Source organism: Stenella coeruleoalba, assembly GCF_951394435.1.
Source record: "Stenella coeruleoalba genome assembly, chromosome: 10".
NCBI lineage: Eukaryota > Metazoa > Chordata > Mammalia > Artiodactyla > Delphinidae > Stenella > Stenella coeruleoalba.
The window spans coordinates 67,930,448-67,949,129 of NC_137156.1; the positions used below are offsets into that span (position 1 = coordinate 67,930,448).

At 41.6% G+C, this 18,682-nt stretch overlaps 1 protein-coding gene across 11 annotated transcripts in view; it reads left to right on the top strand.

Annotated features, from left to right (window-relative positions):
• Positions 1 to 18,682, top strand: part of DOCK3 (dedicator of cytokinesis 3) — a 408,834-nt gene that overhangs the window by 309,406 nt on the left and 80,746 nt on the right. For all 11 annotated transcript variants that reach the window (XR_013830244.1, XM_079934759.1, XM_079934762.1 and 8 more), the window contains 5 exons: positions 7,238 to 7,362; positions 8,882 to 9,044; positions 9,565 to 9,671; positions 10,254 to 10,425; positions 10,795 to 10,892. Coding sequence is in view for 10 of the 11 variants with exons in the window: in XM_079934759.1 (XP_079790885.1) it covers positions 7,238 to 7,362; positions 8,882 to 9,044; positions 9,565 to 9,671; positions 10,254 to 10,425; positions 10,795 to 10,892 (665 nt within the window). In the remaining variant the exon portion in view is untranslated. The remainder of the gene's footprint in view (positions 1 to 7,237; positions 7,363 to 8,881; positions 9,045 to 9,564; positions 9,672 to 10,253; positions 10,426 to 10,794; positions 10,893 to 18,682) is intronic.

An 18,682-nucleotide genomic window follows, 5' to 3' on the forward strand; every position in this document is an offset into this window, starting at 1 on the left:
ATTTAAACCTTACTTTGAAACTGAGCACTTAACAGACTTTTGTTGGTTTGTCACCATATTTCTATGGGTATTTCCTCCTTTCCTCCAAACTCATTTTAGTTGCATATGAAAGCTAATAACTCTATAGCACACTTTTACTCCTTTCTTAGATTTTTTTTTTTTTTTTTTTTTTTTTTTGCGGTACGCGGGCCTCTCACCGTTGTGGCCTCTCCCGTTGCGGAGCACTGGCTCCAGACGCGCAGGCCCAGTGGCCATGGCTCACGGGCCCAGCCGCTCCGCGGCATGTGGGATCCTCCTGGACCGGGGCACGAACCCGTGTCCCCCACATCGGCAGGCGGACTCTCAACCACTGTGCCACCAGGGAAGCCCTCTTAGATTTTTTTCAAGAAACTGGAGAGGAAATATTGGAGCAGGGCAGGTGTTTCAGGTGAATGAGGTGAATGTTGAAGTTAACATTGTTTTCTGTGTCTCATTTGTCAGAATTAGCCAAAATAAAACTTTAAAGAAAACTGTCTGCCAAAAGACTGTAAACTGAAAGGAATGATTTAAAACCACTTGCTCAAGAATGGTCTGTACCCTTCTCCAGACCACATCTAAGCCAGCAGAGATGTGCCACCAGCTTCTGTGTAGTTCTCTAACTGTTAGCTTTCCTGGAGAGTCTGTTCCCTGGAGTCAGTAGGAATACAGAGCTCTGTCATGCCTCTGTGGGAAATAAATATTTTAACTTGTTTTATAAACCTTGAATTTTTAAGGTTATCATTTACTGTGGACGTTATGGGCCAAGTTTCATGTTAGTTAAATGAGCTTCTCTCTTGTCAGAAGAAATCTGCCCTTTGATTTAGTATGTTCTAGCTGATGGCCAAGTTTTTCCTAAAGCAGTAGTTCTCTAACTTTAGTATGTATCAGAATCACCTGCAGTGCTTGGAAAAACACAGATTGCTAAGCCTCTAACTCAAGAGTTTCTGAGATAGTAGGATTGGGGTGGGACCTGAGAATTTGTATCCCTCACAGGCTCTCAAATGACGGCGATGCTGCTGGTTTAGGACCCCCTTTGAGAACTATGCCCTAGAGAGTACTCTGCTTTAGGGATACTTTGCCCTTCCCTGAGTCAGACCTGGCACAAGCTCGTCTCTGGGTTGCCCTGACCTTGCCCTTTAGAAGGCAGCTATGCTGGCATGGCAGCCCTCTAGGGGGCCCCCTGACTCTTGCCCTTGTGCTCAAAAATACACTCTGTCCTTTGCTTTGACCCCTGATAAAACGTGCATGCTTCATCACCAACCTGCAAGTGATGGTTTTTTTTCTCTTTTCCTGTTTGTCTTAATTGTTCTTGTTTTTCTCTGTGCTGTCCCCTCATTCTTGCCCCTTTGTTTCTGGTGCAGAGATGAAGATAGTTGGGTGTAAGTTCCTGCTTTTGTGTGTCCTGTCTGCTTTTGCCTGCTTTGTTTCCATCTTCATTTGTTTCACGGAATGTTATGCTGCAATACTGGGGTGGGGTGTCATTTACATTATTAATCCTTCATCAGCCTCACCTTTTGGGATAACTGACAAGACATTGGAGAAGCTACCAGCCCAGCCTAGAGACTGTGTATTACTTAGGGTATTCATTAAGATCAGAGAAAACTAAGGACTTGTTGGAATGTTTAGAAAACCTTTAAAAGCCCTAGGTGAATAGATACAGGAAAGGATTTTTGTGAGACGGATCAGCTACTCCCATTGAAAAGAAAATGAGTAGTGCTTATCCCAAGCTACAAAGAATCAGAAAGGCAGAAAGATGCTCTTTTCAGCTCTGCTGGACACATCTCATGACTTTTGAAAGAGACACGACTTTTGAAAGAAAAGCTATTCTCAGCAGAGTGATGAAAGTATTTACCAGAAGTAGATTCATAGGACTGTGGTCAGTCTGAGTGTCAAATGAAGCTTTGGCAGTATCTCTAAGGGAGGGTTTAGGAATAATCACATCTGGTCCCACGACAGGTTGGAAGATCATCACATCCCTGATCCAAGAAGGGAATAATCGTATATAGTGATGTCACACTATGCCCATTCCTGTCATCCTGTTAGAGCAGAGAACATCACTGACTTCATAGCAAAAGAAACCAGCAGTGTTGACATTGAAGACATGGTTAGAAGAATAAGGAAGCTGTCTTTCCTGGATACTAAAGAAATCCTCCCGAGAGCCTTTTTTTAGTCTCTTCCTCAGAGTAAGAATTACTACAACATAAAGCATTGGTCATGTGTCTGAAGGTGTCCATATTAAATGGTAGTTAACATCTCCACATCTCCATGAATGCTGTCAGGAGACTCCTATTCTGCCAAGAGACGGGATTGGCACCATCCCAAGCAGGCTGCTGTGTCTGCTGGGAGAAAGTTCTAGTTTTACATGGTCTTAAGGGGAAGAAAGCACTATCCACAGAAGCTCTTCCTAATCCTATCTAGAATTAGACAAGGTCTAAATAATGTATTTAATACTGTTATCCTTGAACCTAGAGCCTCCACACATGTGGTGTGAGTAACTTATACAGAAGGAACATGAATGTAATAAAGAATCCAAGCAAGTCTTAGTGCCCAGGGACTTCCCTGGTGGCACAGTGGTTTAGAATCCGCCTGCCAGTGCAGGGGACACGGGTTCGAGCCCTGGTCTGGGAAGATCCCACATGCCACGGAACAGCTGAGCCCATGCGCCACAGCTACTGAGCCTGCGCTCTAGAGCCTGCGAACCACAACTACTGAAGCCCGCGAGCTGCAACTACTGAAGCCCGTGCTTCATGCCACAACAAGAGAAGCCACCCGCAATGAGAAGCCTGCACACCACAACAAAGAGTAGTCCCCACTCACCACAACTAAGACACTGCTGCAAACCTGTGTAGGCTGTCCTGGACCATTTCTCCTGGCATAGAATTCTACACAGGCTAGAACTATGTGGCCCCAAAACTTCAAGTAAGGCTGGAGTGTCTGGCAAGAGACTGTCTTGCTAACAGATGCTCTGGTACCTGAGCTGGACCTTGAAGATTCTGACGCCTCTACGGAGACTGCTTTCAGAAGAGACCTGCAAACACGTTGTGAGCTGTTTCTCCAAAGTCATGCTAGGATTCAGGTCTTTGGATGATCAGACCTGGCCACTGAAGCATACACTTTTCTCTCTGCTGGATGCAGCTCTGTCACAGTGCTCCTCAGCCCTCTGAGATTACTGGCAGCTGAAAAGCACTGTTTCCTTCTAAGACCTATCACTCTCTAAGGACCCCAGAATGTTTCACGCCAATCCCTGACACAATAAGATGGCCTCAAATTCATTACCTTGCTCCTTCCCAGCAGCTGTTTATTGTAGACTTCTAGGAATCTGGATTTTTGATGTGTAGTTGCAGCATAGTGATGCTGCTCTTGACCCTTGAACACTCCAATTCAGGTATCAGCAAACTATAGCCCATAGGCCAAATCCAGCAGCCTGTTTTTGTACTACCTACCAGCTAAGAATGGTTTTTTACATTTTAAAAGGGTTGTGAAAACAAAGAACATGTGACAGAGACCTATGTGACCTACAAAGCCTAAGATACTTACTATCTGACCTCTTAGAGAAAAAGTTTGCCAGCCTCTGCCTACTCTTAAGTCCCTAGTTCTCTGACATGCAGTTATACCAACAGCTGTCACTGGCTGCTGTGTGAAACTGTGAAAGGGACAAAGATTATTTATTCTGAAGCCCTCTTACAAGAACAACCTCATTCATTCATCTTCCCATTCAAGAAACTCTGTTGCATGTCAACTGAGCACTAAGCATTCAGAGATGTAAGGCATTGCTGATGTTGTTAGAGGCTCTGCCAACCTTAGGAAGCAGAGGACACCGAACAAATGGAGTCAGGGCTGCCCTCAACAATACGCACTCCCACTCCCCATGGAAAAGTCTCCCCCTTCCATACCCGTCCCAGCATTCCTCCATGCTGCCTAAGAGGTGCCCAGTCCCCCACCCTCAGCCAGACTTCACTAGTATCTTCCAAGCAGACCCCCACTTTATAGTCCCCTGATGTTAAACCCTGGAGAGCATCAGAATTACCTGATGATTTTTTTTTAAATACAAGTACACAAGCCCACCCAAGACCCACTAGAATCTCAAAGGGTGAATATTAGAAATCTAATTTTAACAAGCTCCCTAGGTGATTCAAATACAGTCAGCCAGGCAGTGGTCTTCAGACTAACCTCAGAAACCACTGTTCAGGACTTCTCTTTCCCATTCTTATGATAAGGTGCCTGTCCTCATCCCTCTCTTGGTAATATTTCTTGGCCATTGGTGCTAAAGTTTACATGAGCCTCCTGGAGACAGTACCTTAACCCAGAGGCATGATTCCACTTGTAGGCTTTGTGAACATGTAACATACAATAAGGATAGCTGAAGAGCAGGGACCCTGGGAAGCTCTCTATAAGGCAGGCCTGGGTCATTACATTCTGGAGCTTTTCACATTTGTTTCTTCTAGTTCCTTGAGAATTAGTGGAGAGCTCAATTTAAATGATCCTCCAGAGAGCTTTTGACAAGAAGGCCCCAGCACCATTAACTATTAAAAAGTGCTGCTTTCAAAACTGAGGCCATAATTTGCAAAATTGCAACCCGTAAGGCAGCCTGATACCTATTCTGACTGAGAACAACCTTGGTCTAGGCAGGTCTGTTCTCTAAATAAAGAGCAAAGATCTGATGAAATCAAGCTGTTTCAGTGTGTAACCCAGAAGGTACAGTTGCTTGTATTTATAAATTTTCTCAGCTAGACGATCACCAAAGCATTCTGTTTAAATAGAAAATTTTAAAAGAATGAAAACTGTAGGAATGTCTAGCTCAGTCCTTCCATTTGAAATTGGCATTTTGGTTTAAAATACCCTGGAGGAGCTGCCCAGGAGCTATGAGCTCACTCTATAAAACCAAAATAGACCAAATTCTGTCATTGTCAATCTCCAAGACAATACCCAATTTATTATTAGTATTTTATATCATATATTGCTAGGAAAAGTTTGAAATGTTCCATTTAAGGACATACTTATTATAATATGGTTAACTTTTGTATAGAGCCACAGAAATTTATATGTTTGTACAAGCTAGACTACTATTGCTGGTAGCCAACATCTGCTTTTAAAAGTCACGTGAATTATCTTGAGAATAACTGCCAGAGAGTGCTGACTTATACCACGGTGATTTTAAACAAAGCACCTATTCTTCAGATATTAAAATTCTCTAGACTATTCACTTTATGCCAAATCATCCTCGAAATTGAATAATTACTTAAATTCCATAGAAAATCTAATGTGTAACTGAAAAGCTTTCATCAGGAGAAAGCTCTGAGATGTCTGTTCCAGTTGTTAAAAATTTAAGGTGTAACCAACTCTGATTTATCCCATTATAATGGCAATAACCCATAGTAAAGTTCCCAGTTAATTTTGAATTTTACTTTCAAGGCTGATTTTATTCAGCCTCTGTTCTGACGGTAGCAAAGTAATGAATTTGAGTTTTCCTTCTCCTTCTGCTAGTCTTCCCCACCCTACCTACACACCTATTAAAATAGGTGACCTGCTAGGAGGGCCCAAGCAGGGATGTTCAAAAGAGGAAGATTAAAGTGTCAAACTCATCAAACTTCAAAGGAGAGGTTCTACTCAACCCAGGAGGAAAGTCTATATGGACTGCAAGGATGGACACCCTGAAGTCTGTCCCACCTACCCAGCAGTTGCATTTGTGTGTGATTTTCAAGAACACATTTTCCTCTTCCCTTCATGGTAGCCTCAGGGCTATTTGTTTGGGGAAATAGCTTTCACACATTAGAGAAAGTTCTCTGCGCTTTCAGAGAATAATTGTTTCTCAGGGACTGCTCTTCCCCACTTGGGTCAAAGTGTTTTGAGAGTATTATGTGACCAAATAACCATGATTGCACTCCTACAGTAGGAAGGCAACCTGAATAATAGAAGGTCTGGTCATGAAGACCCCCAAAGCCCAAGATATATGCCAGTCCTGGTCTATCACTGTTTCATATGTAAGAGACACTCGGACACTTCCACAGTTAGAGAGGTGGACAGTGCAGAAAAGGAGCTGTCAGTCATCATGTATCTGACCAAACCAGAAAGCTCAGTTGCTAACCAAAAACAAAGACTTATGTCATTGTGATTCCAAGTAATGAACAAATTTAGATGTGCCAGTTTTTCTAAAAACTGAAGGAGAAAGTATTTCTGGCTTCTGAATTGGCTTGCTTTGCAAGTTAATTAATTGTTCCGTTAACTTTTAGTTGATTTCTTCAGGCTCCTAACACATCTTCACTTTGGCCTTACCTGGTTTCCTTTGTCATTTCATTCCTTTGAAGATTTTTTTTCCCACAGCCTTTACTATTTTTTTGAAAGTCAAAAGCCCTTCTTTAGTTTGTGTTAAGTAAAATTCGTCATTTTATGGGTTTAGAAGCTTAGAGCAGCCTAAATAAGCTCCTATTATGCATGAACAGACAATTCCTTCCCCCCTAAAAAAAGGCATTTGAGACTTAGGTCATTTCAGACTTGCAGTTTGAGCTACTGCTGCCCAGTCTCAAGCAGCAGGTATGGGCTAGAGTCAGAGCACGCAGAAGCAACAAGAGCACAACAGACTGTCACCCCAGTCCTTTGGCACCTGGAGAGTCACCTGCTCCCAGAGCACTTGCTACAAAAAGAAGACAAACTGACAGTCCAGTGACCTCTGCCTGACACTCCAGCAGGGAATGGGATTTGGAGGTAAGCCTCCAGAAGGAAGTAGTAGTTTATCCTCTAGTCAGACTCAGAAGGATTGAGGGTTGCAAAAAGAAAGCAAAGAAAAAAAAAGAGAAATGATTTTTTTGTTTTTTGGTTTTTTTTTGAGGGAAAGGAGGAGGGATTAGTAGTTAAGACATAGACATGATTAAAATAAGTGTTATTCCTGTTGATTCTAAAATCTTTCCTGACTGGGGGACTTAGATTACAGCTATTCTCCTGGAGGGGAGAGAGACTGAGCAGACACCTGCAATCTGCCTTTTCCCACCCTAGACAAGCTGTGGTGAACACCTTTAAGATTCAGACTTAGAGAGCACATGACTAACCAACCTGAGTACTGCTGCACTGATATTGGTAGAATGTCCATTGTTATTAACCAAGCTTGGAATGCCCTGAGCACCCACCTGAACCCTGGAGGATCCAGATGCTAGCTTTGTCCTCCATGCACATGGGGCAGAGTGGCTTCTGTGGTCATGAAGACATGACATTTCTTTCCCCACAGGTGATATCCGCAATGACCTGTACCTAACCCTGGAGAAGGGGGACTTCGAGAGAGGGGGAAAGAGTGTACAGAAGAATATTGAAGTGACCATGTATGTGCTTTATGCAGATGGAGAAATCTTGAAGGTAAAGTTTGCCAGTCAGTTTGGAATGGAGGCTAATCCTGTAATAATTTTAGTGCTTTTGTGGACTTTGTCCAAAGACCCATCCTCTTCAGGAAGAGCTGAACTCAAATCACCCCATATGCATTCTTCTCCGCCTTAGCCTTTCTTCAAGGAAATTCTACAGTATGCTCTGATGACTTGCAGTGTCATACAGCCTTTTTAGAAATTCTTCCTAGTGTCTGACCTGAATCCTTCCTGTTCTAATTTAGACCTATTCCCTCTAGTTCTGTCCTACATGTTACTTTTTCAGCCACCTGTCTAGCATCGAGCTGCCTAGTTTTGGTAACTGTTATTAGGTCCCACGCTTTTTGTTCCTTGAGCTAATATGGAAAGTTATACTTTCCCTTTAGTAAAGGGTGGAACTTAGGTACCCACTTGCTGTTACCAAGTTATGTGGCAAGGAACAGCAGACTCAGGCCGTAAAAGATGATTTCTAGCCAGTGCAGTACAAGGATCCTCTGTCACTCTTCATTAAAAGAGAAGACCTGGAATGCTGTTTTTCTACTGTCATTATGTCAGTTTTTCCCTCAGTCAGTCATGGTCAAGTCCCTGGCAAATAAAAAGGCATTATTTTCATGTCTCTTGGTAGAAGGCAAATCACTCTTTTACAAACCTTGCTTCTGTGTGTTGACATCAGCCTTATGAGGTAGGCAGACCAGGAGTGATCGTCCATATTTTACAGAAGGAAAAAGGTAAAGTTAGTCAGAGTCATCTCCCAAACCTAGAAAGAAATGGAGGGTAATGTTGAAATGGTAGAAACAATGATTTGTGTGTCATTTTAAAAACCCACCTCAAGGACTAAGGCATGTTCATTGTTTGTATGAATAATGCTGAGGTCAGCAGAGCTGTCAGCTGTTCACACCACCCTGTGTGGACAAGGAGCTGCTCCTGATTGTATTGTCCACAGCTTCCTGGCGGGCCTGGGACTGGGTTTTCACATCAATATTTGGGAACTGGGGTCAAGTTAAATCTGGTCTACCTTGTTTATATCCAAGGACAGTCAGCCATGGGCAACCTAAAATGCCAGTGCAACATTAGGCCAAAGATTAGAAAACAAGCTCCACTTTATTATTATTTAATTAATTATTTAATTTTTAAAATTTAATTTTATTATTTAATTATTTTTCTGATCTGGAAAGTGCCATATACGGTTGACTTCTCCTATGAATTCGTTGTTTCCTTTCTTAATGAGGATGAAGAGCCTACCTTAGTGATTCAGATGCACCACTCAGCTTCTCATGTTTATTAAGCAATGAGTGTGGTTACCTCTGCCCCAAGGAAAACAAGGAGCATTGTGACTGCTCATTTCTTATACCGTCTAGACAGTTGTTTCCAAAAGTACTGAATTTAAGTCATCTATAGATTTGGCCTGATGGGAAAATGAGACCTGCACAAAGGAGAAAATGAAATGTCCTAGGTGACATGGAAATCCAAGGGATCCCTCCAGGAAGATGGCACCTTACTTTGCTTCTCTCTTCCAGGATTGCATCAGCTTGGGTTCAGGAGAGCCGAATAGGAGTTCGTACCACTCCTTTGTCCTCTACCACAGTAATAGTCCTCGCTGGGGAGAAATTATCAAATTGCCCATCCCCATTGATCGGTTCCGGGGCTCCCACCTGCGCTTCGAGTTCAGACACTGTTCCAGTGAGTGAGACTTCTCTCCACATTCCTTTGAGGATATGAATATAACTCTTTCCTCTCTGGAACAGAAGTAAGAGAGTTCTTACTATTGGGGGAAGAAAATTAGGAGTTGTGTACTTAGAGATGGGATATCATCAGAGGCTGTCCTTTGGACAGTGATTCAGAAACATGGGATCTGGTATTGTCCTGTTGTAGTGTCTGACCTGGATGCTGGATAATTGCCAGGGTCATTCCTCTTTGGGGGTTTCCTTTGTATGTATTAAACTCCTTCTTAAAGAGCCCCTGGTTTATCAAGACTAGCAATTTAGTTTCTATTTGAGTCTAGGTTGCCTGTGTACCTTGGGATATGAATGGAAACTCAGTCTAGTACATTTCTCATCATTCTTGCCGTCAGGTTGCTACCTAATTAATGAACAAAGTAAGGGACAAAGAAGTAAAGAGCATCGGTGATAAGCCAAAAGGGAATTGCTGTTGAAAAGCAAAGTGTGTGGCAAAACAACTAATGCTTGGCTCTGATTTGCAGCAAAGGACAAAGGGGAAAAGAAACTCTTTGGCTTTGCATTCTCACCCCTGATGCGGGATGACGGCACCACCCTCTCAGATGATATCCACGAGCTCTATGTGTACAAGGTACAGAGCCTGGCTGTCTCTCACCCTGCTGAGACCACTCTCACACATGGTTCTCAGTTAGGTGGTTTTCACTGAGCGGGCCAGACGATCCAGGGTAATGCGCTGGTTGAGACAGCAGGACAGCTGTGGGCAGTCTTTTGTCTTCTAAATGAAGTGAGCTTCCTCCCATAAGTAATGCCCGCAGGGCCTTTGTTTTCCACCTCCCACTCCACTAGTCATGGAAATCTGTTACCAACCCCTCTGTGCTCTTATGGCCTTGGCTTGTTCATTCCGCGACCTGCTATTTGAGATTGGGGTTCTGTCAGCTGTCACAGCATAGCTGGCACTCAAGGTTGCCTGCATACCAGGTAGAGGCCACGAGCCCCACCATGTTCTCTTTAAAAGGCATGTGAGCCGTTCTGGAGAAAGAAATGAAAAGCACTTTTAAAGTGCTTAGAAAGCACTCTTCTAAGAGGACCTGAGGTCCAAGGTCCAGCCTCAGGAAGATGAGAGTAAACATCAACTCAGAAATTCCCTGGGACCTGATTTTTTACAGGTGGCATGGTTCAAGAAACATTCTGTATTCTCTACTTTTGCCTATAGTGTGATGAGAATAGCACGTTTAACAACCATGCTCTGTACTTGGGCCTGCCCTGCTGCAAAGAGGACTATAACGGCTGCCCTAACATCCCCTCCAGCCTCATCTTCCAACGCAGCACCAAAGAGTCTTTCTTCATTTCCACACAGCTCTCCTCCACCAAACTCACCCAGAATGGTAGGTGATGGTGCCTGCAGCATGGTGCCCTCCACTGTTCTCACTTGCTGGTCCATGTTGCTGATACATGTTAAAAGAGACAAATTATTGCTTTTTCATGCCACAGTGAGGGAATTCTTTTCATATGTAATTGAAGAAATCATTCGGCAATAGCAGCCTATGAGATTTTCCATGGTTTTAGCAGCTCCTGAGTGACATTCAGACTTTACAGATGTGTCTTTAACCTTTATCTCAGCACTCCAGAGGCTGTTATACTGCTCGTAGCTATTTCTGTCCTTCTAGGTCTCACCTGTCCTTGGCAGGGAGAGTCTGGGCTTTGCTTGTCCATGACGAAGCCAGGGTTCACTGTCTTTTGGGCTTGCTTCCTAGTGGACCTCCTTGCTCTGCTGAAATGGAAGGCCTTTCCAGACCGGATCATGGACATCCTAGGGCGTCTGCGGCATGTCAGTGGGGAGGAAATTGTTAAGGTATGGCTTCACACAATTCACACATGCTACCTGAGCAAGAATCTGGGCAGAAGGCCTCACTTCCCCTTGATTTCTGCCAGTAAGCCTCTAAGACCATTTCTCGAGGTATATAATTAGGTGAGTAGAAATAAAGGTATTTTTCTTTCTTAACTTCTTTTTTTTAAGTAGGTATCACATCAGGTTTATTACCTTTTAGAAACTACCTTTAAGTTTTAAGCCCTATTTTCTGCCTTGTTTTTCTTCCTAGAAAGCAAACTGGTAATTAAAGGGCAGTGATAAAAACACCCTCTCAGAAACAATCCCAGTGTGTGCTGCTGCCCACATGCCTTTAGGTCTCCTCTCCCTTCCTCTCTCTTCCCTTACTTTGTAAACCTTTACCACAAATCCAGCCTGATGTCTTCTTGGCTCTACTCTCTTGATTATCTACAGGAACTCTGAATACTCTCCATTAACTGTAACTGTTGATTTTGCCCAGACTCTCACTAGAGTCCGTAATAGGGGACCCTTCCTTACTCCCTTCCTCAATTGCTTTTTCAAGTACTTTTGTGACATTTCCTATCTAATGGTCTGAGCAGGCTGACAGCAACACTACCAGACCCCAGTTGTTTTCCATAGGGCTTCTCCGCAGTGTGTAGAAGCCAGGTGTTTGCCCACCTGACTTTAGCTCAAGAAAACTCCCAGGCACTTCCTGATGGTGAAAGCCCAGTAGGTGGATTCTGCACAATGGACTGAACTCAGCTGAGGAAAATGGAAGTACTTTTGGTGATCAGCAAGGGCAATGGAATGTAGGATAGAGATTAAATGTCAAGAAGTCAACTTGTCTATCAGTGAGCATTCTTGGCTTTATCATTGCAAGTGTCAAATCTATTAGCATTGCACTGTCTGTACTTTCATTTTACAGCTTCCATTGACTCAATAATACACAACATGGTGTCTCCAAACAAGGAATAATTTTAAAGTCTGTGTATGGCTTTGTACTTTTTTGAAGTCTTTTATGAATTTTGTCTTAATCAATTGATCAGAATATTATACATTTTTAAAAGAACATTTTTAAAAGAACAAAGAACATTTGTACTTTTTTGAAGTCTTGTATGAATTTTGTGTTAATCAATTGATCAGAATATTATACATTTTTAAAAGAACTCATTATACAAACAAGCTAATACTAGTTTTTGAAACTTAAGATAAATGCCCTTATACTCAGGGCATTTTTTGCCTTCTAAATATATGAAAAATTTAACCAGTAAAACAGACCAGGTATTAAGAAAAGTCTGTGATCCTTTTAAGGCTGAGTTGTTACATTCCCGACAAAAGAACATCCTACCAGCATTTCTGGTTTTAGCAACAGTATTTGTCTCAAGCCAGCCGGAGAGAATTAAAGAGATTATGCTAGCATTTTAATTAATTTTTACTTTTTATTGTAAGATTTCAAACATACCATAAAAAGTTGACAGAATAGAATAAATAACCATACATGTACCTATCCTATCAGTTACCCCTGACATCAGCCCATGGTCAGTCCTGCCCATAAACTCCTCAGCCATGCCTTCTACCTTCTATTGTTTTGAAATAAGTTGTAAACATTATATCATTAAATTGCATTTTGACCAACAGAATATTAGATTTGATTTTTTAAGACTGGGAGCATCCATGAGTATTTATTATTCTCTCTCTTGGTTTTTGCATCTTAGAAAGAAAAAGGCACGTGTTCAAAAAACAATGGTGATTCCAGATATTTTACCCTCTTTGACAGCCCTCATCAGCTGCATTTTCCCTTCTCCTGGAATAGTAATTTCTAGACCAAAGAATAGTTTCTATAGTTAAGGCCTAGCTTGCCACAGCCTCATCCAAATGTCCTCTACAGAGTTAGGCCATAGAGGAGAACAAGGGACTATCAAATTTTGGGGGACCCAGGAAAGTAAGCCCTTTTTCTCAACATGGATTTGGCATCAGAATCAGTTAGATTGGGACTTCCCTGGTGGTGCAGTGATTAAGAATCCACCTGCCAAGGCAGGGGACACAGGTTCAAGCCCTGGTCCAGGAAGATCCCACATGCCGCAGAGCAGCTAAGCCCGTGAGCCACAACTACTGAGCCTAAGCTCTAGAGCCCGTGAGCCACAACTACTGAAGCCCACACGCCTAGAGCCTCTGCTCCACAACAGGAGAAGCCACTGCAATGAGAAGCCCGCGCACCGCAACAAAGAGTAGCCCCCCCTGCTCTGAGGCGGGAGTGCAAGCGGGGGCGTCAGCGTCGGGCCCAGCAGCTGGAGGCCAGACTCACCACACACACTGGTCTCTTTTGAAAGGGTAAGAAAAAGAAGAGGAAGAGAGAGAAACTACAGGAATCTACATCAGCCGTGTGGACGAAAGGCTCTTGGTGATGCAGCCAGGAGTCAGTGCTGTGCCTCTGAGGTGGGAGAGCCAACTTCAGGACACTGGTCCACAAGAGACCTCCCACATAATATCAAACGGCGAATATCTCCCAGAGATCTCCATCTCAACACCAGCACCCAGCTTCACTCAATGACCAGCAAGCTACAGTGTGGGACACCCTATGCCAAACAACTAGCAAGACAGGAACACAACCCCACCCATTAGCAGAGAGGCTGCCTAAAATCATAATAAGTCCACAGACACCCCAAAACACACCACCAGACGTGGACCTAACCACCAGAAAGACAAGATCCAGCTTCATCCACCAGAACACAGGCACTAGTCCCCTCCACCAGGAAGCCTACACAACCCACTGAACCAACTTTAGCCACTGGGGACAGACACCAAAAGCAACGGGAACTACGAACCTGCAGCGTGCAAAAAGGAGACCCCAAACACAGTAAGATAAGCAAAATGAGAAGACAGAAAAACACACAGCAGATGAAGGAGCAAGATAAAAACCCACCAGACCTAACAAATGAAGAGGAAATAGGCAGTCTACCTGAAAAAGAATTCAGAATAATGATAGTAAAGATGATCCAAAATCTTGGGTATAGAATAGACAAAATGCAAGAAACATTTAACAAGGACCTAGAAGAACTAAAGATGAAACAAGCAATGATGAACAACACAATAAATGAAATTAAAAATACTCTAGATGGGATCAATAGCAGAATAACTGAGGCAGAGGAATGGATAAGTGACCTGGAAGATAAAATAGTGGAAATAACTACAGCAGAGCAGAATAAAGAAAAAAGAATGAAAAGAACCGAGTACAGTCTCAGAGACCTCTGGGACAACATCAAATGCACCAACATTCGAATTATAGGGGTTCCGGAAGAAGAAGAGAAAAAGAAAGGGACTGAGAAAATATTTGAAGAGATTATAGTTGAAAACTTCCCTAATATGGGAAAGGAAATAGTTAATCAAGTCCAGGAAGCACAGAGAGTCCCATACAGGATAAATCCAAAGAGAAATATGCTGACACATATTAATCAAACTGTCAAAAATTAAATACAAAGCAAACATATTAAAAACAGCAAGGGAAAAACAATAAATAACACACAAGGGAATCCCCATAAGGTTAACAGCTGATCTTTCAGCAGAAACTCTGCAAACCAGAAGGAGTGGCAGGGCATATTTAAAGTGATGAAGGAGAAAAACCTTCAGCCAAGATTACTCTACCCAGCAAGGATCTCATTCAGATTTGATGGAGAAATTAAAACCTTTACAGACAAGCAAAAGCTGAGAGAGTTCAGCACCACCAAACCAGCTTTACAGCAAATGCTAAAGGAACTTCTCTAGGCAAGAAACACAAGAGAAGGAAAAGACCTACAATAACAAACCCAAAACAATTAAGAAAATGGTAATAGGAACATACATATTGATAATTACCTTAAATGTAAGTGGACAAAATGCTCCCACCAAAAGACACAGACTGGCTGAATGGACACAAAAACAAGACCCACATATATGCTGTCTACAAGAGACCCACTTCTGACCTAGAGACACATACAGACTGAAAATAAGGGGATGGAAAAAGATACTCCATGCAAATGGAAACCAAAAGAAAGCTGGAGTAGCAATTCTCATATCAGACAAAATAGACTTTAAAATAAAGACTATTAGAAGACACAAAGAAGGACACTACATAATGATCAAGGGATCAATCCAAGAAGAAGAGATAACAATTGTAAATATTTATGCACCCAACATAGGAGCACCTCAGTACATAAGGCAAATACTAACAGCCATAAAAGGGGAAATTGACAGTAACACATTCATAGTAGGAGACTTTAACACCCCACTTTCACCAATGGACAGATCATCCAAAATGAAAATAAATAAGGAAACACAAGCTTTAAATGATACATTAAACAAGATGGACTTAATTGATATTTATAGGACATTCCATCCAAAACCAACAGAATACACATTTTTCTCAAGTGCTCATATAACATTCTCCAGGATAGATCATATCTTGGGACACAAATCAAGCCTTGATAAATTTAAGAAAATTGAAATTGTATCAAGTATCTTTTCCGACCACAACACTATGAGACTAGATATCAATTACAGGAAAAGATCTGTAAAAAATACAAATACATGGAGGCTAAACAATACACTACTTAATAACGAAGTGATCACTGAAGAAACCAAAGAGGAAATCAAAAAATACCTAGAAACAAATGACAATGGAGACATGACGACCCAAAACCTATGGGATGCAGCAAAAGCAGTTCTAAGAGGGAAGTTAATAGCAATACAATCCTACCTTAAGAAACAGGAAACATCTCGAATAAACAACCTAACCTTGCACCTAAAGCAATTAGAGAAGGAAGAACAAAAGAACCCCAAAGTTAGCAGAAGGAAAGAAATCATAAAAATCAGATCAGAAATAAATGAAAAAGAAATGAAGGAAACGATAGCAAAGATCAATAAAACTAAAAGCTGGTTCTTTGAGAAGATAAACAAAATTGATAAACCGTTAGCTAGACTCATCAAGAAAAAAAGGGAGAAGACTCAAATCAATAGAATTAGAAATAAAAAAGGAGAAGTAACAACTGACACTGCAGAAATACAAAGGATCATGAGAGATTACTACAAGCAACTCTATGCCATTAAAATTGACAACCTGAAAGAAATGGACTAATTCTTAGAAAAGCACAACCTTCCGAGACTGAAACAGGAAGAAATAGAAAATATAAACAGACCAATCACAAAGCCTGAATTTTAAACTGTGATTAAAAATCTTCCAACAAACAAAAGCCCAGGACCAGATGGCTTCACAGGTGATTCTATACATAGAGAATCCTAAAGATGCTACCAGAAAACTACTAGAGCTAATCAATGAATTTGGTAAAGTAGCAGGATACAAAATTAATGCACAGAAATCTCTCGCATTCCTATACACTAATGATGAAAAATCTGAAAGTGAAATTAAGAAAATACTCCCATTTACCATTGCAACAAAAAGAATAAAATATCTAGAAATAAACCTACGTAAGGAGACAAAAGACCTGTATGCAGAAAATTATAAGACACTGATGAAAGAAATTAAAGATGATACAAATAGATGGAGAGAAATACCATGTTATTGGATTGGAAGAATCAACATTGTGAAAATGACTCTACTACCCAAAGCAATCTACAGATTCAATGCAATCCCTATCAAACTACCACTGGTATTTTTCACAGAACTAGAACAAAAAGTTTCACAATTTGTATGGAACACAAAAGACCCCAAATAGCCAAAGCAATCTTGAGAACGAAAAACGGAGCTGGAGGAATCAGGCTCCCTGACTTCAGACTATACTACAAAGCTACAGTAATCAAGACAGTATAGTACTGGCACAAAAACAGAAAGATAGATCAATGGAACAGGATAGAAAGCCCAGAGATAAACCCACGCACATATGGTCACCTTATCTTTGATAAAGGAGGCAGGAATGTACAGTGGAGAAAGGACAGCCTCTTCAATAGTGGTGCTGGGAAAACTGGACAGGTACATGTAAAAGTATGAGATTAGATCACTCCGTAACACCATACACAAAAATAAGCTCAAAATGGATTAAGGACCTAAATGTAAGGCCAGAAACTATCAAACTCTTAGAGGAAAACATAGGCAGAACACTCTATGACATAAATCACAGCAAGATCCTTTTTGACCCACCTCCTAGAGAAATGGAAATAAAAACAAAAATAAACAAATGGGACCTAATGAAACTTCAAAGCTTTTGCACAGCAAAGGAAACCATAAAGAAGATGAAAAGACAACCCTCAGAATGGGAGAAAATATTTGCAAATGAAGCTACTGACAAAGGATTAATCTCCAAAATTTACAAGCAGCTCACGCAGCTCAATAACAAAAAAACAAACAACCCAATCCAAAAATGGGCAGAAGACCTAAATAGACATTTCTCCAAAGAAGATATACAGACTGCCAACAAACACATGAAAGAATGCTCAACATCATTAATCATTAGAGAAATGCAAATCAAAACTACCATGAAATATCATCTTGCACCAGTCAGAACGGCCATCATCAAAAAATCTAGAAAGAATAGATGCTGGAGGGGGTGTGGAGAAAAGGGAACACTCTTGCACTGCTGGTGGGAATGTGAATTGGTACAGCCACTATGGAGAACATTATGGAGGTTCCTTAAAAAACTACAAATAGAACCACCATATGACCCAGCAATCCCACTACTGGGCATATACCGTGAGAAAACCATGATTCAGAAAGAGTCATGTACCAAAATGTTCATTGCAGCTCTACTTACAATAGCCCGGAGATGGAAACAACCTAAGTGTCCATCATCGGATGAGTGGATAAAGAAGATGTGGCACATATATACAATGGAATATTACTCAGCCATAAAAAGAAACAAAATTGAGCTATTTGTAATGAGGTGGATAGACCTAGAGTCTGTGATACAGAGTGAAGTAAGTCAGAAAGAGAAAGACAGATACCGTATGCTAACACATATATATGGAATTTAAGAAAAAAAATGTCACGAATAGGGGTAAGACAGGAATAAAGACACAGACCTACTAGAGAACGGACTTGAGGATATGGGGAGGGGGAAGGGTAAGCTGTGACAAAGCGAGAGAGAGGCATGGACCTATATACACTACCAAACGTAAGGTAGATAGCTAGTGTGAAGCAGCCGCATAGCACAGGGAGATCAGCTCGGTGCTTTGTGACTGCCTGGAGGGGTGGGATAGGGAGGGTGGGAGGGAGGGAGACGCAAGAGGGAAGAGATATGGGAACATATTTGTATGTATAACTGATTCACTTTGTTATAAAGCAGAAACTAACACACCATTGTAAAGCAATTATACTTCAATAAAGATGTAATAATAAATAAATACTTAAAAAAAGATGTGGCACATATATACAATGGAATATTACTCAGCCATAAAAAGAAATGAAATTGAGCTATTTGTAATGAGGTGGATGGACCTAGAGTCTGTCATACAGAGTGAAGTAAGTCAGAAAGGGAAAGACAAATACCGTATGGTAACACATATATATGGAATTTAAGAAAAGAAAAATGTCATGAAGAACCTAGAGGTAAGACAGGAATAAAGATACAGACCTACTAGAGAATGGACTTGAGGATATGGGGAGGGGGAAGGGTAAGCTGTGACAAAGTGAGAGAGTGGCATGGATATATATACGCTACCAAACGTAAAATAGATAGCTAGTGGGAAGCAGCCGCATAGCACAGGGAGATCAGCTGGGGGCTTTGTGACCGCCTGGAGGGGTGGGATAGGGAGGGTGGGAGGGAGGGAGACACAAGAGGGAAGAGATATGGGAACATATGTATATGTATAACTGATTCACTTTGTTA